General features: G+C 38.2%; 1 protein-coding gene across 5 annotated transcripts in view; it reads left to right on the forward strand.

Moving 5' to 3' along the window:
- The window catches only part of SHPRH (SNF2 histone linker PHD RING helicase), a 98505-nt gene that overhangs the window by 55998 nt on the left and 15150 nt on the right, over positions 1 to 27357 (forward strand). For 4 of the 5 annotated variants that reach the window (XM_024122515.3, XM_024122513.3, XM_024122514.3 and 1 more), the window contains exons 21-25: positions 5164 to 5389; positions 7673 to 7816; positions 8947 to 9048; positions 12287 to 12358; positions 13866 to 14054. In XM_024122515.3, the coding sequence (XP_023978283.1) occupies positions 5164 to 5389; positions 7673 to 7816; positions 8947 to 9048; positions 12287 to 12358; positions 13866 to 14054 (733 nt within the window). The remainder of the gene's footprint in view (positions 1 to 5163; positions 5390 to 7672; positions 7817 to 8946; positions 9049 to 12286; positions 12359 to 13865; positions 14055 to 27357) is intronic. The other variant, XM_024122516.3, reaches the window with a different exon arrangement.

The following is a 27357-nucleotide window of genomic DNA, read 5'->3' on the forward strand; positions in this document are numbered from 1 at the left end:
CTAAGTTTGGTTCAGTGGGTTGTGTAGGCTTCCTGATGGAGGGGACTGGTGCCTGTGTTCTGGTGGATGAGGCTGGATCTTGTCTTTCTGGTGGGCAGGACCGTGTCCGGTGGTGTGTTTCGGGGTGTCTGTGAACTTAGTATGATTTTATGCAGCCTCTCTGCTAATGGGTGGGGTTGTGTTCCTGTCTTGCTAGTTGTTTGGCATAGGGTGTCCAGCACTGTAGCTTGAGGGTCGTTGAGTGGAGCTGGGTCTTAGCGTTGAGATGGAGATCTCTGGGAGCACTTTCACCATTTGATATTACGTGGAGCTGTGAGGTCTCTAGTGGGCCAATGTCCTGAATTCGGCTCTCCCACCTCACAGGCACAGGCCTGACACCCGGTCGGAGCGCGAACACCCTGTTAGCCACACGGCTAAGAAGGAAAGGGAGAAAATAAGAAAGAAAGAAAGAGAGAGAGAGAGAGGGAGGGAGGGAGGGAGGGAGGAAGGAAGGAAGAAAGAAGGAAGAAAGAAAGAAAGAAAGAAAAAGATAAAATTAAAAAGTTATTACAATAGGGGCTTCCCTGGTGGCGCAGTGGTTGGGGGCCCGCCTGCCGTTGCAGGGGACACGGGTTCGTGCCCCGGTCCAGGAGGATCCCACATGCAACTAGCCTGAGAACTCAGTAGGGATTTTAAGGGCTGGGTTGGGCCTCTGGGCTCTAAGATCAATCCTTTCTCTTAGCAGTGCTAAATAAATCTGTTTATTACACTTGTTTTCTTCCTTAATTTCCAAACTTTCAGTAATGTTTTATCAAGGGTCGTAGTTTGGTATGACGACCCTTCTCAAGGTCAGAGAAGAGGTGGCAAAGGCCCCATCTGTGTACCCTCCTCTTTCCCTTCTCTTCTCCATATGGCACATGGGATTTCCATCAAACTCAGCACGTTCTTTTAGGCCTCCATGCTTTTCCTCATACCAGACTCGGAGGCTATGAGGTAAATTTTATGTGCCAACTTGACTAGGTCACAGTACCCAGATATTTGGTCAAATGGCAGTCTGGATGTCACTGTGAAGGTATTTTTTAAAAAATCAATTAACATCTAAATAAGTAGACTTTGAATAAAGCAGACTATCCTCCATAACATGGGTGGGCTTTGTCTAATCAGTTGAAGGCCTTAGGAGAAAAGACTAAGGTCTTCTGAGGAAGAGGGATACTGCCTTCAGACTGGAGCTGCAATACCAACACTTCCTCGAGTCTCTGTCTTCTGACCTAATCTGCAAATTTCCTACTTGTCAACTCCAACAATCAGTTTCTTAAAATAAATCTCCCTCCATACACACATCCTCTTGGTTCTGTTTCTTTGGAGAACTCTGACTGGTAATGGGGCCCTGACTTTGTGGGTGTGCACACCGGGTGTCAGGCGGTGTCACAGCATCGCACATCCCTGGCAGACTGCCCCTGGGGAGGGGGTTCACAGCTGTTCTTTTCCCAGTGGGTGGACTCCAGTCCTGCCCACATCACACTGCAGCTTGGAGCAGGATCTGGGGTGGACAGGTCCTGGGAGAGCCCTCCCACAGAGGCAGCCCAGGTCTCATGCAGCAGCACAACCACCTTTATTCCTGCAGCCACAATCACCCGGCCTCCAGCACCAGCCTAGCTCTAGGCCCCAGACAAACAAAATGGAGAAAGGGGCATCACCTTGGGCTGCTTCTGGGCAGAACCGTGGACACATACATAGGCTGTGCATAGGTCTACTGTGACCACACCAGCCTCACTTGCTTCAGAACTCACCTCCTTGGGGACAAAGCACACACTTAAGGGCAACAGAGCCTTATCAAACCAGACCCTCAGGGCTTCTACTCCAACAACTGGGGAGCAGACCCCACCCTTAACAGGGCTGTAACAGCCACAGAGCAAAGAGAAAGACCCACCCAACATCCAGTGCAGGCTCTGGTCACCACAACACCAATCACACCCCCTATCAAGGGGATAATAACCAGAACACTCTGAGAAAAGATGTGGCTGGCATCCAGACCAAGTACAGCCATCACACCAAAAATACTGTACTCACACAGTTTACAAAGGGACACTCCCACACAAAAACAGCCTTGTGAGACCACGATAGATAATTGTTTCTCCAAAATTCATAGAGACAGGGAAATTTAAGCAAAATGAAAAAGCAGAGGAACTACTCCCAGTTATAAGAAGAGAAATCCCCTGAAAGAACAAACAATGAAACAGACCTCACCAGTCTACCAGACCCTGAGTTTAAAAAGGAGGTACGAAAAATGCTAAAGAAATTAAGAAAGATTATTGATAGAAATGCAGATCACTGTAACAAGGAACTAGAAGGTATAAAGAAGACCCAATCAAAATTAGACAACTCAATTGCTGAGGTAAAAACCAAGCTAAAAGCACTGAAAGCAGACTAAATAATTCAGAAGAACAAATTACTGACCTGGAATATAGAATAATGGAAATCACCCAATCAGACAGAAAGACAGCAGACAGAAAGACAAATGAAAAAACATGAAAGCAACATACAAGATCTATGGGATAATATAAAATATGCCAACCTATACATAATAGGGATTCTAGCAGGAAAAGAAAGAGAAAAGAGGATCAAAAATGTGTTGGAAGAGGGCTTCCCTGGTGGCGCAGTGGTTGGGGGCCCGCCTGCCGATGCAGGGGACGCGGGTTCGAGCCCCGGTCTGGGAGGATCCCACACGCCATGGAGCCTGCGCGCCCGGAGCCTGTGCTCCGCAGCGGGAGAGGCCGCAGCGGTGAGAGGCCCGCGTAACGCAAAAAAAAAAAAAAGTTATTACAATAAAAAATGTTTAAATTATTAAAAATAAAATTTAAGTCCTTAAAAAAAGAAAAAGAAAGAAAGAAAGAAGAGAGCAACCAAACCAAAAACCAAATCCACTAATGATCGGCTCAGAAGAAAAGGGAGAGAAAAAGAAAGAAGGAAAGAAAGAAAAAATAAAATAAAATAAAGTTATTATAATAACAAGAAATAATTATTTAAAAAAAATTAAAAAGTAATTAAAAAAAGAAAAGAAAGAAGAGAGCAACCAAACCAAAAACCAAATCCACTAATGATAACAAGCACTAAAAACTATACTAAAAAAAAAAAAACAGAGGACAGACGGAACCCTAGGACAAATGATAAAAGCAAAGCTCTACGGACAAAATCACACAAAGAAGCATACACATACACACTCACAAAAAGAGAAAAAGGAAAAATATATATATATCTATATTAGAAAAAAAAAAGAGGAGAGCAACCTAATCAATAAATAAATCTACCAATGTTAATAAACTCTAAATACTAAACTAAGATAAACAAAAAACCAGAAACAAATTAGATACAGAAAGCAAACCCCAAGTCTACAGTTGCTCCCAAAGTCTACCCCCTCTATTTTGGGATGATTCGTTGTCTGTTCAGGTATTCCACAGATGCAGGGTACATCAAGTTGACTGTGGAGATTTAATCCGCTGCTCCTGAGGCTGCTGGGAGAAATTTCCCTTTCTCTTCTTTGTTCACACAGCTCCTGGGGTTCAGCTTTGGATTTGGCCCCGACTCTGCGTGTAGGTCGCCTGAGGGTGTCTGTTCTTCCTTCAGACAGGATGGGGTTAAAGGAGCAGCTGATTCGGGGGCTGTGGCTCACTCAGGCCGGTGGGAGGGAGGGGTACGGATGCGGGGCAAGCTTGCGGCGGCAGAAGCCAGCATGACGTTGCAACAGCCTGAGGTGCGCCGTATGTTCCCTTGGGGAAGTTGTCCCTGGATCTCGGGACCACGGCAGTGGCGGGCTGCACAGGCTCCCAGGAGGGGAGGTGTGGAGAGTGACCTGTGCGCGCACACAGGCTTCTTGGTGGCGGCAGTAGCAGCCTTAGCGTCTCATGCCCGTCTCTGGGGTCCGCGCTGATAGCTGTGGCTCACGCACGTCTCTGGAGCTCGTTTAGGCGGTGCTCTGAATCCCCTCTCCTCGCGCACCCTGAAACAACGGTCTCTTGCCTCTTTGGCAACTCCAGACTTTTTCCCGGACTCCCTCCCGGCTAGCCGTGGCGCACTAGCCCCCTTCAGGCTGTGTTCACACAGCCAACCTCAGTCCCCTCCCTGTGATCCGACTGAAGCCCGAGCCTCAGCTCCCAGCCCCCGCCCGCCCTGGTGGGTGAGCAGACAAGCCTCTCAGGCTGGTGAGTGCTGGTCAGCACCGATCCTCTGTGCGGGAATCTCTCCGCTTTGCCCTCCGCACCCCTGTTGCTGTTCTTTCCTCCGTGGCTCTGAAGCTTCCCCACCACCCACCCCCTGTCTCTGCCAGTGAAGGGGCTTCCTGGTGTGTGGAAAGTTTTCCTCCTTCATGGCTCCCTCCCGGAGGTACAGGTCCTGTCCCTATTCTTTTGTCTCTGTTTTTCCTTTTTTCTTTTGCCCTATCCAGGTACGTGGGAAGTTTCTTGCCTTTTGGGAAGTCTGAAGTCTTCTGCCAGCGTTCAGTAGGTGTTCTGCAGGAGTTGTTCCACATGTAGGTGTATTTCTGATGTATTTGTAGGGAGGAAGGTGATCCCACATCTTACTTCTCTGCCGTCTTGTAGGTCTCTTCTCTAGCATAGTGTTTGATACATGGTAAATGTTCTCTAAAAATGTTAGCTCTTTTTAGTAATACACTTTCTCCATCACAGATTTGAAGTCTTCATCCTTGTGTCAGGGATTAAGCTACTTATTGAGTACATTTAGTAAAATTATTCCTATTTTACAAACATGGAAATTGAGAAAAGAGTAAGTCTGATTGCCTCAAGAAAAAAAAAATCAGCAGTGTACTTTTAGGTCATCTTGTGGTTTTTCTGTTTTATTTTTGCATGGTCGATAGTGGTGGTAATTTGTGTTTTGTATTATTTTAATTCTCAGAGCAAGATTTTAGCCTGGAATTTATAGCCATTTTTTATTAGGCCAGATTGCTCTCAAGAAAGCACTTGTCAAATGTATGATACCTCAAGCATTTTCAGAGTTGGTATGGTTTTTCCAAAAACTTGCAAGCATGATCTTGTAGACATGACACTGAAAGATGTTGATGAAAATTTTGGTTTTGACCTTGCTTTCCTGTTAGCTCTGGCAATATCATTTTTATAGTACTTCTTACCCACTGACAGTAATTACTGTGGTTTTGTTCTCGAATGTCTTCAGAGTCAAAGGCCAGACTGCAATATTTGAGGAGATGATAGAAGATGAAGAAGGACTGGTGGATGATCGAATACCTACCACCAACCGGGGTCTGTGGGCAATAAGTGAGACAGAGCGATCCATGAAAGCTCTGCTGTCGTTTGCAAAATCACATCGATTTGATGTTGAGTTCATTGATGAGGGAAGTACTTCAATGGATCTCTTTGAAGCTTGGAAGAAAGAATATAAGGTAACAATAATTTAAAACTTCCTTCCCATATTAAGAATTCTCCTCCTTTACATTAATTTTAGTTGCTACTTTCCTTTTTCTCTCTTCAGTTTTTAAAAATCTTCTTTAGAGAGTTGAGGTGTCGTAATTTATCTTTCCCTAAAATGTAATGATTGTAATGATGAATAATAAATACAGGGCTTCCCTGGTGGCACAGTGGTTGAGAGTCCGGCTACTGATGCAGGGGACACGGGTTCCTGCCCCGGTCCAGGAAGATCCCACATGCCGCAGAGCGGCTGGGCCCATGAGCCATGGCCGCTGAGCCTGCACGTCTGGAGCCTGTGCTCCGCAACAGGAGAGGCCCCAACAGTGAGAGGCCCACGTACCGCAAAAAAAAAAATAAAAAATAAATACAATAATACTGAACAAATGAGAAGTTTCTGTTTATTAAATTACTAAAAATCATTACTAAAATGAAATTTATATGAAGCCTTTTGTTTCTCCTTGAAAGTGTGTTAATCCAGTCTTAGCTTGGTCTTACACTGCTGTTCTCTAAAATCAGAGTGTGACTTTGTTTCCTTTTTTGTTTTTTTCTTTTGCTCTGTGAATAACAACCAAACATCAACAACCTTAAAGATTGGAGAATATAGTAAACAGTTTTCAACATACAAGACTAGAAACCATTGCAATTAATAATGCACAAAGGGACTCTTCATATTTATACTTTAATAATTTCATCATATTATAACTCTATGCTTGAGATTCCAGAATTCATTAATTTTGAATTATTCTTTATATGTGGATTTTTTAATCCCTTGTCCTACTTTGCAAGTGAGATGGGTGAGGAAATAAAAGTGGGTTTTTTATTTTTAATGTTATATTCCATTTGATATCTTTTATTTTTTTATCTAAAGTTCTTGCCTTTTAAAGCAGGATAAAAATTTCTCTCAAGAAAGAGAAGCTGTGCTGTCTATAATATCAATTCATACATTTGATAGATTGAAGAATGATACTTCTATAGCATCAAAATCATTGGTTCATAATAATTTTTTTTTTTTTTTTTTTTGTGGTATGCGGGCCTCCCTCTGTTGTGGCCTCTCCCGTCGCGGAGCACAGGCTCCGGACGCGCAGGCTCAGCAGCCATGGCTCACGGGTCGGCAGGCGGACGCGCAACCACTGCGCCACCAGGGAAGCCCCATAATAATTTTTTTCTTTTCACATTACTATTCTAAAAGCAAAAGCACATTAACACAGTTAATTACAGCAAGTCATGGAAGAGACAATACTATATACAGTGTTCATTTGCCCCTACGTTCTTCCTTTGAGCTCAGTTTAGCCACATGGTCTATGTCAGAGGAGTGCTTATCATGCAGTTCACCCAGATCTTTGTTCATTTGTTCTCCATAACATTGCAGACTAAACCCTTTAACAACAGTGTAAATGAACGAGCTACTGCTACACACATCAATCAGGATCTAACTCAAAGCATAATGTTAGTTAGTGAAGAAAGCATATCAAAAAATTTTATACTGATTGATAGCATTTTTATAAATTTCAGAAACATATAAAACCAGATTATTAAGGATGTATAGATTAGTATAACTCCAGCAAAAAGTACAGAATAGTAAGTCCAATTCAGAATAGTGGTTACCCATTGTTGGGGGTTGAAGGAAGAATGTGTGAGGCAAGAGAGTGATGCAGTTGAGAAGGAACACAGGCTTCCTAAGGAACTGGCATTATTCTCTTTCCTAATTCGGATGATGTGGACTCAGTTGTATACTTTAATATTCTCATTATCATATATACATATTATTTTGAGAATGTGAAATATTTTATAGTAAAAATTATTTCTTTAAAAAATAAAGTAGAGGGGGCTTTCCTGGTGGCGCAGTGGTTGCGCGTCCGCCTGCCGATGCAGGGGAACCGGGTTCGCGCCCCGGTCTGGGAGGATCCCACGTGCCGCGGAGCGGCTGGGCCCGTGAGCCGTGGCCGCCGGGCCTGCGCGTCCGGAGCCTGTGCTCAGCAACGGGGGAGGCCGCAGCGGGGGGAGGCCCGCATACCACAAAAAAATAAAAAAATAAAAAAAAAATAAAGTAGAGATTCCACCAGGTCCTGTGGAGATTATTCAGTCCCACTTCCTCATCCTAAAAATGGCCCAAGAATTGCTTGTACCTTAGACCCGTAATGAAAACACTGTGTATGTTTTAAGACCTCACTGAAGACTCTTGACCAAGGGAGATCTTGGTGGTTTTAACCAGTTTTAATTATGTGCTTTACCACTGTCTGTCTTTTCTGTTCCTTCAGTTGCTTCATGAATATTGGATGGCTCTGAGGAATCGTGTGTCTGCTGTTGATGAACTTGCAATGGCTACAGAACGACTAAGAGTACGTGATCCTAGGGAGCCAAAGCCCAGTCCACCAGTTCCTCATATCATTGAACCACATGAGGTAATTTGCAAATGAATCACAGAAAAGGACACAGCAAATAGATGTCACAAAAATACAAGATCCATAGAAGGGATAGAGTCAGGGCAGTGATGTCTTCAATAAGTAAGTGTTTCATATCTGCTCTTAGTTTGAGCCATATGAAGTTGTTTGTTTTTGTAGGTCAGAGATGAGCAATTTCATGTCTAATACATGCTTAGCATTCACTGTTTGGGTGCATTTGCACGTTTATTTGTTTCTCTCCATGTTGCATATTCATCTATTCTTGAGCACCTTTTGCGTGCCAAAGCCTAAAAGATATTCTTGGTCAGTTTTTAGATGTATGTCCTATTACTTCAGCTTTTTCAGAACCAAAAAAATCTTCCATAAGAACAACCAAGAACTGATTTTGCACTGTTTTCCTTTGCTAATGATGAACAGATATTGACAACTTATCGTCTGTTAAATTCCTCTTTGTATCTCAGAATTAAAAAAATAACTCCACCCACCTTTTTTCTTCATATTAAAAATATTATTTTCTTTAGAATTTGTTTTTATTCCTTTAATCTTTTAAATCTTTTTTTTTCTATAAAGCTTGGAGACTGTAACTTAGAAAAACTTAGAAATATTCATTATATACTATTTCACTTCATTTTTAAAATAGAATTCTCAATAAGTTTTAAGCGAAAACAAATTCTTCTTTTTTTTTCTTTTTTTCTGTTACCATATTCTACTGAGGATGGGGGCACAGAAAGGAGGAGCAGGAAGATTCTTCCTTGGATTTCTTAAAATCACTTCATTTATATGGCCAAAGTAGCATACCATTTTATTTTTCTTTATCCCATAAATGTATTACTGAAAAATCATACACAAATAGCCTTTGGTTGATTTTTAACCTACTTCAGGTATATAGGGAAGCTTTTTATTTAAAAGAATTCTACATTGAATTTTGTCTTCTATACAGCAATATATATATATTTTTTGAAATATGTTAATATTATCTAGTATCCATTTTGCAAATTTGAATTTTCACATGTAAATATGTTTTCATAAAATAGGATACTTTTTAAGAAAGAATTAAAATAGAAGAATTGTGCATGTTTAATATAATGTTACCATCTTAGAATAAAGAAGTTGTTTTGTTTTGCTTTTAGGTAGAACAAAATCGTATAAAACTACTAAATGATAAAGCTGTTTCTACATCACAGCTTCAGAAGAAACTTGGGCAGCTACTTTACCTAACTAACTTGGAGAAGGTATTGTTTTTAAAAGATGCTACTGTATTATCAATAAACCACTTTATTGACTCCTTTCATTTAATCTATTAGTCCCCTAATTAATGGTATAGGTGTTTTTTTTTAATCATTCTTTTATTTGTTTGTGTTAGTTATGTGAGTCAGAACACTAGCTATGTCTGCAATAGCTACACAGATCACGAAAGAAGATGATATCTATAGAAAATATGTTATACAGATAATGTAAAGGGTATGCAGTATATAGTATAGCACAATGTAAACAGACTAGTTGGAAGCCTTGAATAGTGAAAGTATTACAACATACCACTCAGCAAAGATAAACGCATGCATCCAATAACGCATACACAGATTTTTTAATTTGTTTTTTGAAACTGTGAAGTGTGTTTGGAAAGCTGCTAAGTAAGAGGACATGGTAATGAATTATTTAATGTAATTCACAACATATTTTCTTAGTAGTAAGCAAAGTACTGTATTAGACATTGATAAATATTCCATTTTCTGGCAAGAATAAATGGGAGTGGCAGAGTAACTTATCAGAACAACATATAATAGTAGATTTTTGGATAGGGCAAATGAAGGAAAGCAGTAGACTACAATTGGTCCTGAAAACCAGTACAAAATACATTAAAGTGAATCATTAAATCTCAGCAATGACAAAAGTGAAAAAGTTGGACATTCTTTATAGGTCAAATAGCATAGTAGTTAAGAAGGTAGACTTTTGGACCTAGATAGTACAAATTTGAATCATGATGCCACTATTTTCTAGATATAGGACTTCATTCAAGTTATTTACTTCTCTTTCTCCTATCTGTAAAATGAGGAAAGTAACACTATCTTGTAGGGCTCTCTTGAGGATCAAATGAATTAATATATGTAAGTGCTAGAGTGTTTACTGGTTTATTAAGCACTTTCTAGGTATTCACTATTAATATTATTATATTATTACTATTATTATAACGATGATTACTATTTTGGCAGACAAAAAAAGAGAAGAACTTTAAGTCAATCTCGCAAAATGCTAGCTATAGAAAAATAACATTCGGAAAAAAAAGTCTTGATATTTCTGGACATGAGTTTTTAAAATATAAGATTTCTGTACTTTAAATGTGAGAGTCGGGCTTCCCTGGTGGCGCAGTGGTTGAGAGTCCGCCTGCCGATGCAGGGGACGCGGGTTCGCGCCCCGGTCCGGGAAGATCCCACATGCCGCGGAGCGGCTGGGCCCGTGAGCCATGGCCGCTGAGCCTGCGCGTCTGGAGCCTGTGCTCCGCAACGGGAGAAGCCACAGCAGTGAAAGGCCCGCGTACCGCAAAAAAAAAAAAAAAAATGTGAGAGTCAAAATTAAGAGACAGTTGATGATTCTTTTAGTTATGGTTCATAAGTTGATATCCTCTATATGTTGAATTATTTTTTTTAATTAAAATTCCAAGGGTATAATCTATGTAGGAAAACCCATTTGGCAAAAAAATATAAGAAAAAAATATTTACTCTATAAATGAAGGAAAATAAGCAATCTGCAAACTACTAAGCATAGGAAAAATCCAGCCCATCACCTGCTTTTGTGAATAAAGTTTTATTGGAATACAGCTATACTCATTCATTAAGTATTGTCTACAGCTGCTTTTGTGCTATAATAGAGTTAAGGAGTTGCAACAGAGATCGTATGGCCCACAAAGCCTAAAATAAAATCTTTACAATCGTGCCCTTTATGGAAAAAATGCTAATTCTTACATTAAATAAATTAGAAAAGAAGAGGTATTGTAAATTCTGGTAGATTGTTTACAAAATGCTATAGTAACACCTTCTCTTGCGTGCTTGCTCTTGGTTAATCCCCTCCTACACTGACTCTAGGCTTAGTCAGATGACTTGTTTTTGGCCTTGTGTCACAAACAGAGATTTGAAAAGTCCATGCACTTTGGAATTCTCCCAATCATGTCATGTTTTGGAACTCTGAGACTATATGAAGAAGCCCAGGTTACCTTTCTTGAGGAGCAAAAACCTCAGCTTAGCCCTCTCCCCAGACCAGCTAGCCTACCAACTGCTAGATATGAGTGTGGGCCGTCCTGGACCATCCAGCCCAAACCAAATCAGTGCATCCCAAAGTAACTCAGGTGACCTGTAGCATCAGAAGAAATTCATGTTTTTTTAGCCACTAAGATTTTAGGTGGTTTGCTGTGTTACCTGAAACAAATCTATAATTAACAGAGGAAAAGAATAGTTCAGTCCAACTTTTTTTAAATGCAGCATACTTACATTGTAGTTAATGGAATTGTTTTAACCATTAGAACTTCTGAATCCATGCACAATTTAGCTTTTTTTTTTTTCTGCTTATAAGAGTCAAAGGATAATCAAGAACAATTTAGTAATCTATGAGTCTGATTTACTTTCCTTTATGTTTTCTTCAGTTTTAAAACCTGTTTGATGACTTTTTTGGAAATCTTTCAGTTTTTAGAGACTTTGAAAAGCTATTATACTTCAACATAATTTCCAGGCATAGATAGGTCTCAAATCAGTAATATTTCTGGTTTCTAATTATTTGCTTTGCCTTAGTGAGATTAGAAAAAGGATATGGAGAAGAAATCAGTATTAATAAGGAGTTATGTGAATAAATGTGCCTCTTCCCAATGTCTTTGATCCCATGCCAAGTGGACATGCAGAATATCTATTTCTTTATTAAAAAAATATATCTAGGGCTTCCCTGGTGGCGCAGTGGTTGAGAGTCCGCCTGCCGATGCAGGGGACACGGGTTTGTGCCCCGGTCCGGGAAGATCCCACATGCCGTGGAGCGGCTGGGCCCATGAGCCATGGCCGCTGAGCCTGCGCGTCCAGAGCCTGTGCTCCGCAACGGGAGAGGCCACAACAGTGAGAGGCTCACATACCGCAAAAAAAAAAAAAATATATATATATATATATATATATATAAAAACATGAAAGTAAAATTTGAGAATTTAGGTAAATTATATCATATTTTTCTTTTTATTTTTGCCTTCTGTCATAATCACAAATACAGTAATATGTTAACTTTAACAAACTGTGTTAAAAATTGTCCATTTTTTTCTTCACTCCTTAAATAAATGTTATTTGTAAATCCCAGGAATTATAGTATTAATATATGAATTATTAGGTCATCTCAATTATTAGATTATTTTAATTGCCAACATTTACTTTTATAAATGAGTTGTAAAACATGTAACAGCTTTTAAAGTATAACTAATATATGTTTTAATTCTTTTTTGGATAGTCTCAGGATAAAACATCAGGAGGTATTAATCCAGAACCTTGTCCAATCTGTGCTCGGCAACTGGGAAAACAGGTGAAATTATAATAAATATTACATGCATTTGTAAAATACTTTACAGTCTTCAAAGGCTTTTACATACAACTCGCCCCACCCTCAAACTTTGCATGCAAGGCAAATACTACCTCTGTCTGAAAGGTAGGGCCAAAGGTTAACTGACAGGCTTAGTGCCAAATATGTTTGAGCAATGTTTTCCCTTAAGTGATAGGTGAAAACATATTTCTAGAATAGCCCCATCTTTTTCATTAAAGGTGAATAATTTTAAGTATTGTTTCCAGTCACTTGAGTCTGTCAGTTTACCATGGTTATTTGGTAATTGTACAGAAATATAATACGGCATACACAGATTTACTTAAGTTATGACAAAGGTATAGTAACGTAGTTCTTACTTAACATTATTACTGTCTAATAGTACCAGGATTTAAAGCACAAATAACAGCAATCCTGAGGGAATTCATATGTGATTTTTAGAAGACTATTATATCAATTAAGTATATTTCTTTGTGAATGTTAGTATACAAATGTCTATAAACTTAATGGAACTGTATTAGTTTTCCTCAAAGAGATTCTTATTTTTACTTTATGAAATGTGATTTATGATACTTTAAGTTCCTACTTTGTATGATAAATAAATATATGTAATATTGGTATATTCACTGCTTTTCAAATTTTGAAAGATAAGTCTATTACTATTAAATGAGTAAAAGTGTCCTTGACACTTTTTTCTATGGAGCTGAGAGTAGAAGCCTAAATATATGAGTTCCATATTCTGACCAGCAATAATCAGAAAGAACATACCTTTTAGTTTCCATGATTCATGGAGAAGATAAGATAAGATTTTAAAGGATATTTAATAAATCTTAAAAGGACAGATTGGTAATGGAGGAGGAGAATAGTAATGTACAGATACTAGCAATTTCTGTTACAAATCAGTGATAAAACATTTTGATAAAAATTACTATAAAAATGGAAAGGATCATGGTGTAAGTAGTTTCTTCTTTGCTTTTAGTTTTGATGAGATTCATGCAACTAGATTGTCTCAGAAATTTTATTATCTTTAACATTTCCATCTCATTTTCTATATAATAAATGCTTTAACATGTGAAAATGTAAATCTGCTTATTACTAAGTTGCGTAGAATATATTGAATATGACATTATGTCCAAATTAATGTTGCAGTCAGTCTATTCTGTTACTCTACTGTGAGAGTGCTAAAGAGTAATTTGCATTTTTCCTAAATGCTGAAATGAGAACACCAGCATCTTACAAAATGATGATGACTGACTGACTATTATCCTCCTATTAGGGTGAACAGAACTAAAGACTATGAAAACTTAGTCTGGTTGGACTAAAAAATAGTTAGTTTAAAAGTATAACTTAATTTTTATGACTTAAAGGATATTTATATCATGAAATAGTTAGGAAATGAAATTATAACTCTCTTCTTTTAATATGTTTATAGATTGGAAGGCATCTTTGATAGCATCTCACTGAGGCATATTCTATGTGTTTTCTTTTTTAGTGGGCAGTACTGACCTGTGGGCACTGTTTCTGCAATGAATGCATTTCAATTATTATTGAACAGTACAGCGTGGGGTCTCACAAGAGCTCCATTAAGTGTGCCATCTGCCGCCAGACCACATCTCATAAAGAAATCTCATATGTCTTCACCTCAGAGAAAGCCAGCCAGGAAGAGGACATCCCTGTGAAGGTAAAGTCGGTTAAGAACATGTAGATGCATAGTCAGAGCAAAATAATAGGAATCAGTATCTGGCAGTGAGAGCATCAAAATCAGAACAAGGCTGGCCCAGTGACTATGGAGCAACCACTGTTGTCTGTCTGTAGATACACTGCCTGAAAGCCTCAGCTTTACCGTCTACTCATTCCTCGTGGGAGGAACACAAGAAAGCTTTTTCAAACATAGTTATTTAGTAATAGTTATGCCCATCATGGCAAAAAAAGTAACATCTTAGAATTCCAGTCTTTACTTCTTTTGCAGTGTTTCTGTCCATTACAAATTGATAGAGCTCTGGTTAAATTCAAGGTTTCTTTTTCTTCATTCTTCCATTCAGCCCTGGGTATCAGGAAAAAAAGATGTGCTGCACCATATTGAAGGATAAAATAAATTGATTATTGAAGTTAGTGAAGACTATCACAAGAAGGAGGTAGTGCACTTTTAGATGGCATGGATTGGTATTTCAGAGTATAGCCAAAACTTCGCTTTCTGTTCCTAAATTTTTTCCCATGCTTCATTCAGAACTTTAAGAAATAAGACTATAATTTAAAATCCACATAGGATCTGTGACTGGACTTTCTGCCTAAGGGGTTTTTTTTTTTTTTTTTGGTGGTGGTACGCGGGCCTCTCACTGTTGTGGCCTCTCCCGTCGTGGAGCACAGGTTTTTTTTTTTTTTTGTGGTACGCGGGCCTCTCACTGTTGTGGCCTCTCCCGTTGCGGAGCACAGGCTCCAGACGCACAGGCTCAGTAACCATGGCTCATGGGCCCAGCCGCTCCGCGGCATGTGGGATCTTCCCGGACCGGGGCATGAACCTGTGTCCCCTGCATCAGCAGGCGGATTCTCAACCACTGCGCCACCAGGGAAGCCCTAAGGGGTATTTATTTAATGAGAAGCCTTTACTAGACTTTTTTGTTCTTTGTTTTACTTAAGCATGCTTTTTTTTTTCTCTCTAACCAAACTTAGACAAAGGACAACTCAATGTATGAGTATAGTAGGGAATATAGGCCAGGAGGAGTGGGTGGGAGAATGGGGCAGCTGGCTCATAAGCAAGAGGTAGTAGAATATTTTTCATTCATTTCTTCTCCTTCTGGGTCCCTGATGCTCTCTGCTCACTTATTTTTCAGGGTTGTATTTTGTGAGTAGAATTAACCACAAGTTGAAACTGCCAGGAGTTAGGCAGTTGTTAGGATGCCCCCTCCCGAGAACACTGGAGTTCCATTAAAGAATATCTAATTGCTATTTATTCCCACTGTCATCTGAGTAAAACCTGAAAATATCAGTCACAGTGCTCTCAAGTGTGTTGAGGTAAACAGAATCCCAAAGTTGGGATGAGCTTTCATTCATTCATTCTTCCCATACATGTTTACTGGACACATACTGTATGCCAGGCAGTGTGCTGGGCCTCACAGATGCAGCACACACTCATGAATAAAACAGGTATGATTGCTGCCCTCATGGATTTTACATTTTGGCAGTCGGGGGAAGGAGATTGAGTTGAGGCAGAAAGCATAGACATTAAGCAAATAATTGACGTGATAAGCACTAAAAAGAAAATCAAACCTGGCTTCTCTGAGGGAATGGCAGTTAAGTAGATGTCTAAAGGATGAATGGATCAGCCAACCTGGAGAGAGGGTAGAAGTGATCTTGTCGGGAGGAGGCTGCAAGACAGAAAAAAAACAAACAACCAAAAATCCCAGTATGTGAACAGGTCTGAGACAAGAAGAAACTCAAATGGGACTGAGTAGCTGCGGTGTAGCAAACACAAAGGAGAATGGAATGAAATGAGTCTGGAATCCAAAGAGGGGCCAGGTATTGAAGAGCCATCTGAGCATCTGAGAATTTTCTTTTCATGTAAAGAAAGCTATTAACATGTTATATGTTATAAGCAGAGGAGTATCATGATCAGACTTGGATTTTTAAAAGATTCCTCTTGCTACAGTATGGAAATTAGATTAGCAGGAATAGAAAAGACTAGAGTAGAAAAAAATTTGGAGAGACCAGTTTAAGAGGCTACAACAGTAGTGATGGTGGCTTTAATTAGGTTGGTGGCAGTGGAGATGCAAAGAAGTAGATATGTTCAGGAGATGTTTGGAGTAGAGTTGATGAAGGAGATACAGTATCGGAGGGGTTGATGAAGATGGAGATTTCGTAGGTGACCCCTGGTTTCTGATGTGAAAAATAAGGTGGCTAAAAGTACAGTTACTATATAAGGTACTTGGAAGAAGGGTGCATTTAGATATACTATATTTGAAGTGCCTAAGACATCCACGTAGAACTTTCCAGCAAAGTGTTAATATGTGGAGCTGGAGAGAGAAAATTCAGAGACATTGGCATAAGTGATCTTTGAAGCCATGAAAGTGTATGAGCTGGCCTAAGGAAAGAAACATAAAATTTAGCTTCAGATCAGGTCCTGCAGCACTCCATAGCTTTAAAAAAAAGTGGTATAAAGGGAGAGGAGCTGAAAAAGGAGGCCAAGAAAGAGCAACTGAAGGCATAGGCAGTCCTGGAGAACATGCTGCCATCGGAGGCCATGGAAACTCGGCTTCAAGGAGGAGGCGGTTATCAGCTGTATGCCTTGATGCTGAAGGTGGCTCAGCTACAAGATGGACTAATCTAGCTACTGAAGGTCATTGAAAAGGAGCCCTTTCAGTGGAAATGTATTAGCAAAAAGCAGATCGGGAGGGAATGAGAAGTGAACAGGAAATGAATAGGTCAAGAGAGAAAAATGCCCAACTACTTCATAAATTTAGCTGTGAAGTAGAAAAGTGAGTGTTGTAACCAGAAGGGGATATGAAGTGCAGAAAGGCTTTGTGTTTTTCTGTTTTATTCTGTTTCATATAAAAGATTCTTGAGCATGTTTAATCTTCAATAAAGAAGAATAGATTGAAGATATAGGAGAGAAAAGGGATAATGTGTAATACAAGATTCTTGAAAAGACAGAGAGAGTGTTGATATGTAGAGAGAAAGTAGAGATCTCATTGAAATCGAATAACTAACAGGTGTGGGTTGGGCTATTGCACAACCAAGCTATAAGGGTAGGGGTCCTTATCAGAGAATAGGAGATCTTTTATTATTATTATTATTATTGAAATATAGTTGATTTACGATGTTTTGTTGGTTTCAGGAGTACAGCACAGTTAATCAGTTATACATATATCCACTTTTTTTTTTTTTTAGATTATTTTCCCATATAACTCATTACAGAGAATTGAGTAGAGTTCCCTGTGCTATAGATTAGGTCCTTATTAGTTATCTATTTTATATATAGTAGTGTGTATATGTCAGTCCCAATCTCCCAATTTATCCCTCCCCTCCCTTCCCACCCCCGGTAACCATAAATTTGTTTGCTACATTCGTGATTGTGTTTCTGTTTTGTAAATAAGTTCATTTGTACCATTTTTTAGATTCCACATATAAGCGATATCATATGATATTTGTATTAGTCCTTTCCAGAGGGACAGGTTTTCAGTACTCCAGATGTGACTGTAGAAGTGGGTGACTCAAGTGAGGTGGAGGAGAAAAGGTGGTAGAAGCTGAACCAATGAGATCTGAATGTTGAATAGGTGGTCCAAGTGGACGGTATATAATGTCCAGAGTTAGTATACTTTAACCTATTCACCACACAAAGAGCTGCTTTTCTTTTCAGTCCCCCCTCCCCTTTTCCTCCTACTCTTATAGTTTCTTTCTTCTTTTCCTTCCCATAAAAAGTCTTTTTTAGCCTTTTCTTCTTCTCTTTTATCTTTTCCTCTGGCCTCAGGCATCCCAAGGTTCACAGATAGCATTCACGGCTAAGCAGGGCTGCTGACCCTTAGGTGAAAGCATTCATCACAGTATGGGGAACAGCATAAGAAAGAACTGCTGTGTCAGGCTTCATGCAATAAGTTTAGGAAGTGATTGCTCTGGCTACCAGTAAACAGCACAGCCTCTATGAAACTGAGTCATTGAGCCCATCAAACCCAAACACCTGTTCATCTTATGGCAGCTTTCCTAGACACCCAGGAGAGAGATCAGGACAGTTACATTTGCTGTCCTGTTGGGACAGGGATATCTGTACAAATACTGTTTATTATGTTCTGACTTCTTCCTGTCTTTCATGGGTATTGATAAACGCATGAATTGATTGAAGGATCTTGTAAAAAAATTAAAAGAATACAGAATTCACTAAAGTTAATTTCTTTTTGATGCATAAATACTTACATTTCCTTTTCATTAAATGTATGACTGAATGTTGTACTTACTATGCAAGCAAGTTTTATCACTTTTCCACATTCTCACGTTGCTTCCTGCTACATTAACTTTTGTTTTCTGTCACCATTTTTGTCTGACACTTCTGCCTTCTGCTGCCTGTCACATTTCTGCCACCTTCTCCTTAAAGCATGTGCTTATTGTTTTCTCAGACTCTCATGTACTCTGACCGTCTGAAACTACCCCACTAAATGGTCACATCATCTGTCTTAGAGTTGAGGGATATAAAGATGACTCTATATGAATAATGAAGGCATTATTTTGAAATTTTATAAATATTAGTTCATACTATTCCTAAACTTAGGGGTTCTTTTTTATTGTTGGTTATCCAATCCCTGATTTTTATTAAACACTCCTGAGAATTAATTTTTTATTTCATTAAAGTTTTTATCTGAAATGTTTATTTTACTCTAAGTATTCATGTCAAGGCTCTCAGACATAGCAAACAGTGTGATATCACACATGGTGCTTAATCATATAGCTGATCTCTGACAAAAGATATTTGGAGAACGTAAAAATAGAATTAAATTATATAAGACATTTTTTTCTACTGGTATTTCACAATGTAAGGACTCCTATTGACTAACCATATAAATAAAATGAGTAAAATGTTCATTAGTGGATTAGTGGATGCATTTAAGTTAAAGACTGTATCTACCCTAACAGCAGTGTGACAGTATTCCTGAATGACCCTTGGAACCTACTGGGCATTTCACAAAGTAAACAAAATTCCCCCTGCAAGTTCTGACAGCTACCAGGCATTTAGAGGGTGAAGTAGGCCTCCTGGCAGAACATATGCCCCACGTGGCCTGTTCCCCGTGTCCTCAGTTTGGCTAGATTTCATACAAAGCATTTTTGTCAGTGGAAACCGTAACCCCATAATGGGCACGATTCTTATGTCATAAGTTTCTATCCAGGAGAAAATACATGGATACAGCCATAGCAAAGCCTTCCCACCTGTCCCACACACAGCACAATGCTTCATCTTCTCAAACTTTTGAGTGTCTAATAATCAAGTGGTCTGCTTTTTAAAATAAAGAATTTTTTCAGGCTCCATTCCCATAAATTTTAACTCGTTAGATCTCAGATCTGGTCCAGGAATCTACATTTTTAACAAGCAAATCTATCGCTAGTAGAGATATTTTATACAGCCTTTTTGTAGAGAAAACAAATACTGTATTCTGAGTTTAAAGTTGACATAAAATAATTTGGTAAATATAATCCACAAGTGGTTATATTTAAATATGCTTATCTAAATATTTTCATATAAGATATGTGATATTATCTTATAATATTAACTGGTAAATTAATATGTATAATATAATATTAATGTATAGTGTAATATTAATACATGAATATTAACTGGTAAATTTAGAACACAGTTAAGTGTTTATGTTAGAAAATGTCATGAATAAATATAATTACAAAAAACCATTTCTATTCATCAACCAAGTTAGCTCTTGAACTGTTAGTGAGTCTCATGTTGAAGTTAGCAATAGCTTTGCAATAAACTGAACATACAGTAAAGACTTCTAAGATATAAACTATAAATTATTTTTATGAACAATTTTACTGTGTGGAGTATAAACTCCATTAAAATGTGGAAAAGACATTATTCATGAGGTGAGGACTTTGTTTCATTCGCTACTGTATCCCTAGTATCTAGAACAATGCCTGGCATGTAAGAGGTACTCAGTGGATGGATGGATGGATGGATGGATGGATGGACAAGTAAACCACTGATTAGTATTTACATATAATATCCCCAAAAACCTTTGGCTCCAAATAAAATTTTTAACTTTTTTGCAATTGCTAACTTTTATCTCTTTGAAATAATCATTCAAAGTCTTTTAAAGAACAGGATAATATTTTTGTGGCTAAGTGCACTTGTAAAATTTCCCACATAGGCTGCCTGGATGGAGTTTCCATTGAACTTTATTCAGGTAACAGGTGAAGAACCCAACCCAGGCATATGCTTGAAAAGTATTCCTACTTTGTGAGATCAATCATACAAGCTGTGTAATGGCACTAAATTGTATCTGTCACTATCAACATCGATTTTTAGCATGGTGAACAGGTGCAGACAGAAATAAAACAATGCTAACTGACCTTACTCAGCAGGAACTACTATGGACAGCACAGGCAAATTGAAAGAGTTAGCTCTGCTTCAGAAGGAAAAATCCAGAAAAAAAGTAATGAAAGTCAGAAAGTACTAAGACAGGAAATGACTTCCTCTATACTAAACAATAGGAAACAGATCAAGTTACAAATCAGCAAGGAAACCTAAAGAAAAATCTATGATCTATCATACAACTGATTAGAGATCATAGTTCTTTTGGGGGGGGGAAGCAGAGCTAAATTGTGTAAATTTGTCTTTTTTAAAGTGATGTTCTTCAGTTAAATGAATCTTCAAAAAAATCTCTAATCTCAGGATCTTTGATTCTTGTAGTACGTTTAAAAGATTGCAAAAAAACAATACAAGTAATAACTGGAAGAAAATGTTATCCCTGCTCTGTTTCAGATGTGATTGTCCCATTTCTGACAAGGCTGAAACTTCTTATCCGGGGCAGCTAGCACAGGTTAGGCATCCATTTGACCCTAGAGCAGTGAGAGGTACTGCAGGTACAATAGCATGCAGCACTAGGGTAATGGCATAATTCAGAAGACCAGTTCACTTGTGATAAACACAATCCCAATTGTATCACTAATGTAGTAAGTTTAAAAGGTCCCAGAATTACAAGCCTCCCACCCATTCCCCTAAAACCCTTATTCATCTGTAAGAAATCAGGGTAAACAAAAAGTGTAATATTATTTTTTAGTAGAAGTAATTTGCACAAAAGAATAAAAATAAATTCAGAATAAAACAAACGGCATACATTGAAAAGTAATGTTCTCCTTCATTCTTCCTTCTTTGCCTATTTCTATTGCCAATTTCTATTTTTAGTTATAGAGATCACCTCTATGACTTTCAGTAATATACATAAATTTTGTTTCTTGAAGTTCTAGCTGTAGACAGTATCTGCTGATAGTCCTCACTTCAAAATAGGAGGAAATTAGTGCATCTATTCTTCCTTCATTCTTTCTTTTCCCTTCCACATTCTGATTTTTGTTATAGTATCATTTTTATATTATAATGTTTATACTTTCATGTTTTGTTATCTAATTGTAGATGTGACTTCCATATCTAGAAAAAAAATCAGTAAATGGTGTGTACAATATTATAATAAAAATACTTTTCATTATAGAACCAAGCGGAGTGATTGAAGTCATGCAGAAAGGAATGTAATCCTAATCCTCTCTCATTTAAACTTTGCTTTTCAAGGAAGAATCTTCTGAGTACCCCAGTGTAGTAGAAGCTCTCATTTTTTTGGCTAGCTTCCTTCATTTCTATGTCAGCCTTATCTGGCACCATTACTCATGTAATCCTCATTCTACAATTCTTTTTTCGCTGTGATCTACTGCATCAAGAAATTTTAACATGATAAGCATGCGAACGGAAAATCAGAGTTTTTACACTTCTGAAAATGACTTCATTCTGCCTTCACTTTAGAGTCATAAGTGACTGGCAACCCCCATACTGTAAGACATTATTTGACATGTTTTATATATATTAGTGTGTATGTATTTCATATGTATGGAATATATATAATATATAAACATATATACTAATATATCATATATTAATATATTATAAAGACACATTAAAGATAATATATAAATATATAGTATCTATAAAATCCCTAAAGACTTAGTCTCCCTGTTGACATAAAGTAGCCTATAAACATGAATATTCTCTCTGATATTTGATGAAAAATAAGACTCAGTACATTCATCGTCTCTGTTGTGTTGACTTTTTTCTGATGTTCTTCAGAACACAGTGGCCACTTTAGCCCTTAATTCTGCCAGTGGAGCTGAGCATGACCATGAGAATCCATATATATTACAAAGAAAAAGGAGTGGGAGAGCAATGTGGACAGATTAGGCAAACAGAGAAAATAAAAGGGGCCAAAGGAAGAAGGACTAGACTGGTGAAGAAGCGATATAATGGGTAACAAACCGTTGGTTCAGAGTCATGGATTGCCAGGCCCTGCTTCAGAGTTCCCAGTTTTCAACGATAACTTTCCAGTCCTAGAAAGCACTATTTTTCTTTTATTTATATAAATCAAGTAGAAGTAGTGCTTTGCTGCTACAGTTGGGAGGTGTCATAACTGTTCTCCTTCCTTTCCTTCCTTCCCTAAATAAGGAGTCTCAACAGATAGAAAACAGATGTGAAGGGAATAGGGTGAAGCCAGCTACAGTATGTCTTCTATGCTATACTCATGGATTTTTCCTATTGTTCCCTCCTCTTTCCCCAATAACAAGACTTCAGAGAAAAAAGCAGTACCTCACTCTAAGATGCATTGGTAAAATATTTTGACCTATTTTGGAGGAGAGGGGTTGGTCAAAGTCTAAATCAAATACTACTTGATTGCTTTATTAGAAGTCTTCGTCTCCTGAATATACAATAGAAACAAAACTGAATTTTCCATCCTTTTAACACATTTAACAGCTTTTAACTCAAAGTTTAGGTTCTCAGATTTTAACAAGAGCCTGGAAATGTGTACCTGCTTATTCCAATCAAGTTTAACTCTATGATAAAAATAAGTTAGTTGCACCTATTTAGCGCAGATAAGAGGCTATGAGACATTTCTGATTTCTAGTTATGCTATTAGATAACCTCTAGGCCAGATTTCATGAGAAATTCTTTGTTGGCCTTTATTGCTAATGGATCTCTACTGATTTTTCATTGCCTTGACTGCCTGAATGGTCTGGAGCTTTTAACTTTGTACTTAATTTTCCAGAAAGGGAAAGACCTATATGTGTAGCTTTGAGATCTAGTTTGGTTTTGTTCATTAAATTGCAAGCAAGGGAGTAAAGATCTTCATAAAGAACATTTTGTAAGATTCTTTTGTTGTAAAGAAGGAAAATTCCATCCTTTTCCTTCACTGTTAACTGTTACAATGCATTTGGCTACTTACCTCATGAGAGGAAGACCAGGAGAGGCACTAACTTGATCTGAGTGGTAGCACTTTATATGTCTCCTTTCATAGTTCCCTAGTTGGCCTTAGAGAGAACTAGTGCCTCAGAGAGAACAGCCACAAAGATACAGTCAAGGGCGGGCAGAGGACAGATGATGGGTCTTCATTCCAAAGTTGGGCCTTGGTCTTTGATGTTTCAGAAACATGAAGAAAAACCAAGCATTACTCATAGAGTAGGGTTGGTAGATATACATGTGGAAAACCTGAAGAGACTACCAAGAAAGGATAGAAATGAGGAAAGGGACAGGAACTTCAGAAGAGGGCAGAGCTGCTTATAATTAAATCCAACTCTATCAGCCTAATATATTATGAAATGATCTAGCAGTTTTGGGGGATTTCTCTTCCCATGCACCCCCGTCCCTAATTCCAGCCTAACTTTGCATCTGTATGTTTGCTGATACAGCTAAAACATAAACTGGGTTGGATTAAGGCTGCCAGTGCACCTGTCTTGAGATACTCTGTTAACACCTTGCACAGGGATGGATTGATAGCTCTGTTTCCTCATCCATATCTCTTTTGCTTTTTCTGTGATCCTCTCCTATATAGATATAACCCATCTCCTTCCTGTTTTAATCTTTTTAACAAAGTGAATATTTCTTTTCTGTAGCAGTGACCACATTGAGAAGTCATCTCAGAAACTGACAGATCCGAGCCAAAGTTCATTTATGTATTTGAGATAAAAGAAACATTAAAAAGAACAGTAGAGGGGCTTCCCTGGTGGCGCAGTGATTGGGGTCCGCCTGCCAATGCGGGGGACGCGGGTTCGTGCCCCGGTCTGGGAGGGTCCCGCGTGCCGCGGAGCGGCTGGGCCCGTGAGCCGTGGCCGCTGGGCCTGCGCGTCCGGAGCCTGTGCTCCGCAACGGGAGGGGCAACAGCAGTTAGAGGCCCACGTTATAATAAAGCATTCACTTAAATCGCTTCCAGGCCAGCCCGGCAGTCTAAAACCATCCTTTGCCTTTCTCCATATTCTGTAACATGCATTAGACTGTGTGTATTTGAGAATAAGGGAGTATCTTTTCATCACTGTATATTCAGTGCCTAGTGTAGTTCTTGTCATTTATGTGCACAGAAAGTTTTTGTTGAATGATTTGAATAATCAAACGTGAACTTAACCTGAAATGCTAGAGGGTTTAAGTGATCTCTTTGAGCCCTTTTATTACTCTGCTCTTAGACCAACCATGGTCTTTTCAGTATTATTTGGGGACTTTTGCTTTTCACTTGGAAGTGTAAAAACACAAGCAGAAGAGAGAAGAAAAGTTAAGAATAAGGGCCTAATGTGGTAGGTATCTCTGATTCTAAAGATCGGAAATAAAAGTCCACGGGGTTTGCTGACTTTATTAACCTCTCCTATCACTGCTGATAGGTAGGGGAAAAAATGAGTGTTGATAGACCAGAATGAGATGGCACCACCCTCCAATTGGTAGCTTCTTTTTAGACCAGTTCCAGTGATTTCATTACACAGTACTAACCCAAAATCCACCTCAGGTCTGCTTTGTGTTAGATTAAATCTGCTCGTCTTTCAAGACTGCTCTTGTCTGAATCTCTCTAGCTTTTATAATTTTATAATCTCAATTATAAAAGAGATTAATTGCAAGATTTGATTTGCCTGTTGTTAATCATTCTGAATGACCAAAAAAATATGTTGAGAGTTAATTGTATTCTAACCCGCTTTTATTTTTATTTTGTTTATTCATTGTTTTACTCGGGTGTGTTTGGGATTGAGAAGCCTAAACGTACATATTAAAATTTTTTACATTAAGTAAACTGGTTGAGTATATACTATTTACAAAGGACCGTGCTAGGCTCTAGGTGATATAAAAGTAAATGCCATTTGGTCCTTGTTTTCAAACAAATATCAACTGATAAATGACAGGAATATACTGTACTCTGAGGTATGATATAATATCATTTGAAATCATACTAGATAGAATCATAGCAGGGCAATTAATTGAGGAAAAAGCTATTCTCCAAATAAAATCTCTCATCTTTCCCTTATCATAAGACAAATTTAAATGTCAAACAAACACAGAAAAGTCTAATAAAGTAGTAAAGTCAAAGAATACTTAGTTTGGGCTTCCCTGGTGGTTCAGTGGTTGAGAGTCCGCCTGCCGATGAAGGGGACACGGGTTCGTGCCCAGGTCCGGGAAGATCCCACATGCCGCGGAGCGGCTGGGCCCGTGAGCCATGGCCGCTGAGCCTGCGCGTCCGGAGCCTGCGCTCCTCAACGGGAGAGGCCACAACAGTGAGAGGCCCGCGTACTGCAAAAAAAAAAAAAAAAAAAAAAGAATACTTAGTTTTTAAGTCCACATATCATTCATCAAGCATTTGTGAGTTACTAAAGCTAATATAATATAGCACTTTTGCTTACATTACTGCATTTAATACAATTAAATGTGAACTACATATAGAAAGTTAGGAAAATATTTACAACATAAATTTAACATTTACAGTATATGAGAGGTCCTACAAACCAGTTTTTCTTTAACTTTTGACCAACAGTTCCACATTATATGCCTTTCCAACAAAAATATGTGCACAGGTACCCAAAGCTATAAGTATAAGCATAGTCACTGAAGTATTGTTTGTCAGAACAAAAAAGAATGAAATCAACCTAAATATATATTAATAAACAAATATTTAATAAATTGTTGTATCCTAAATATTGCACAGCCTTTGAGGTGAGGTATATATAAAGGTCCTACATGGTTAAGATTGCCAAGATACAATGTTAAATATAAAGGCCATGTTATAAAACACATTTAAAAATATTTGTGGGGTGTGTGTGCATTTTTATAGAAATATTTTTAAATATTATTTTATATAAAAATATTTTATATAAATAAATATATATTTATATAAATAAATATTTTATATTTTATATACAATAATAGACTTAAATTTTTTAATCCTAAACTTCTATTAACTTAGTTGTCCAATGAACATACATTGCTTTTTTGTAATTTTTAATAAGTTATCCAAGGACTTCCCTGGCCGTCCAGTGGTTAAGACTCTGTGCTTCCACTGCAGGGGGCACGGGTTGGACGGGTTGGATCCCTGGTCGGGGAACTAAGATCCCACATGCCATGTGTGCGGCCAAAAAAAAAAGTTATCCAAAAAGTGTTTGTGCTGTATGTAGCAAATAGGACAGAAACCAGATCCTTATTTAACTTCTATTCAGTTTTTCTCCTACATTTTACTGCCTTTCTTTTTAGAAAGATCAGTAATGCTTCTTAGATTGGTAATCCTTCACTGTCTAGGGCATTAACTTTTCATTTAGCAACACATTATGAATTTTTATTAAAATAGACTCACAAAGGCAGTGTATTTTCAACACAGCATCTTGTAACTTGAAGCAACATTTGTAATGATAATTTATGATAATTTAAATGTCTTCATGTAGTCTAAAATGTGAAATCTTTGGGAGAAACTGCTTTTTAACACATTGGTCTATAACATAAGGATTATGCATTTTGGCTTTGTTTTCAAAAATTGTGTAGGGCATGCCTGCTCAAACCAAGGACCACAGATATATATGAGCCACCCTCTTCTTTCTTCAGTTTTCTCATTCTCAATAGCCACTTTCTGGCCATCTGGAAGAAAAGGGTATTAAGGCCATCTCACTCCCCATGTAGCTTTCTGCCAAGCAGAGCTTTGGATTTCCAGCCTTCCTTATTGTTCTTCTTTCATAGTAGGAAGTAACTGGACTGGGACCAAATGGTTCAGAATTGTAGCATTTGGAAGGGATCACTGAGAGCTACCACTGAATTGGCCAAATTTTGATAAAAGGGAATATTCTAGTCTTTTCCTTCATAGAGTTAGCACTCCGGTTTGGAATGTTGCTTATAAAAGACTATTGTGTTTTCTTTTGAAATTTTTGTAAGAAGCAGCTTAATTGATAGAAGCATTCATAGTTATCCTGGTATTTCACTTGAAAATATCTTTGAAAATGAGACC

Source organism: Physeter macrocephalus, chromosome 10, assembly GCF_002837175.3.
Source record: "Physeter macrocephalus isolate SW-GA chromosome 10, ASM283717v5, whole genome shotgun sequence".
NCBI lineage: Eukaryota > Metazoa > Chordata > Mammalia > Artiodactyla > Physeteridae > Physeter > Physeter macrocephalus.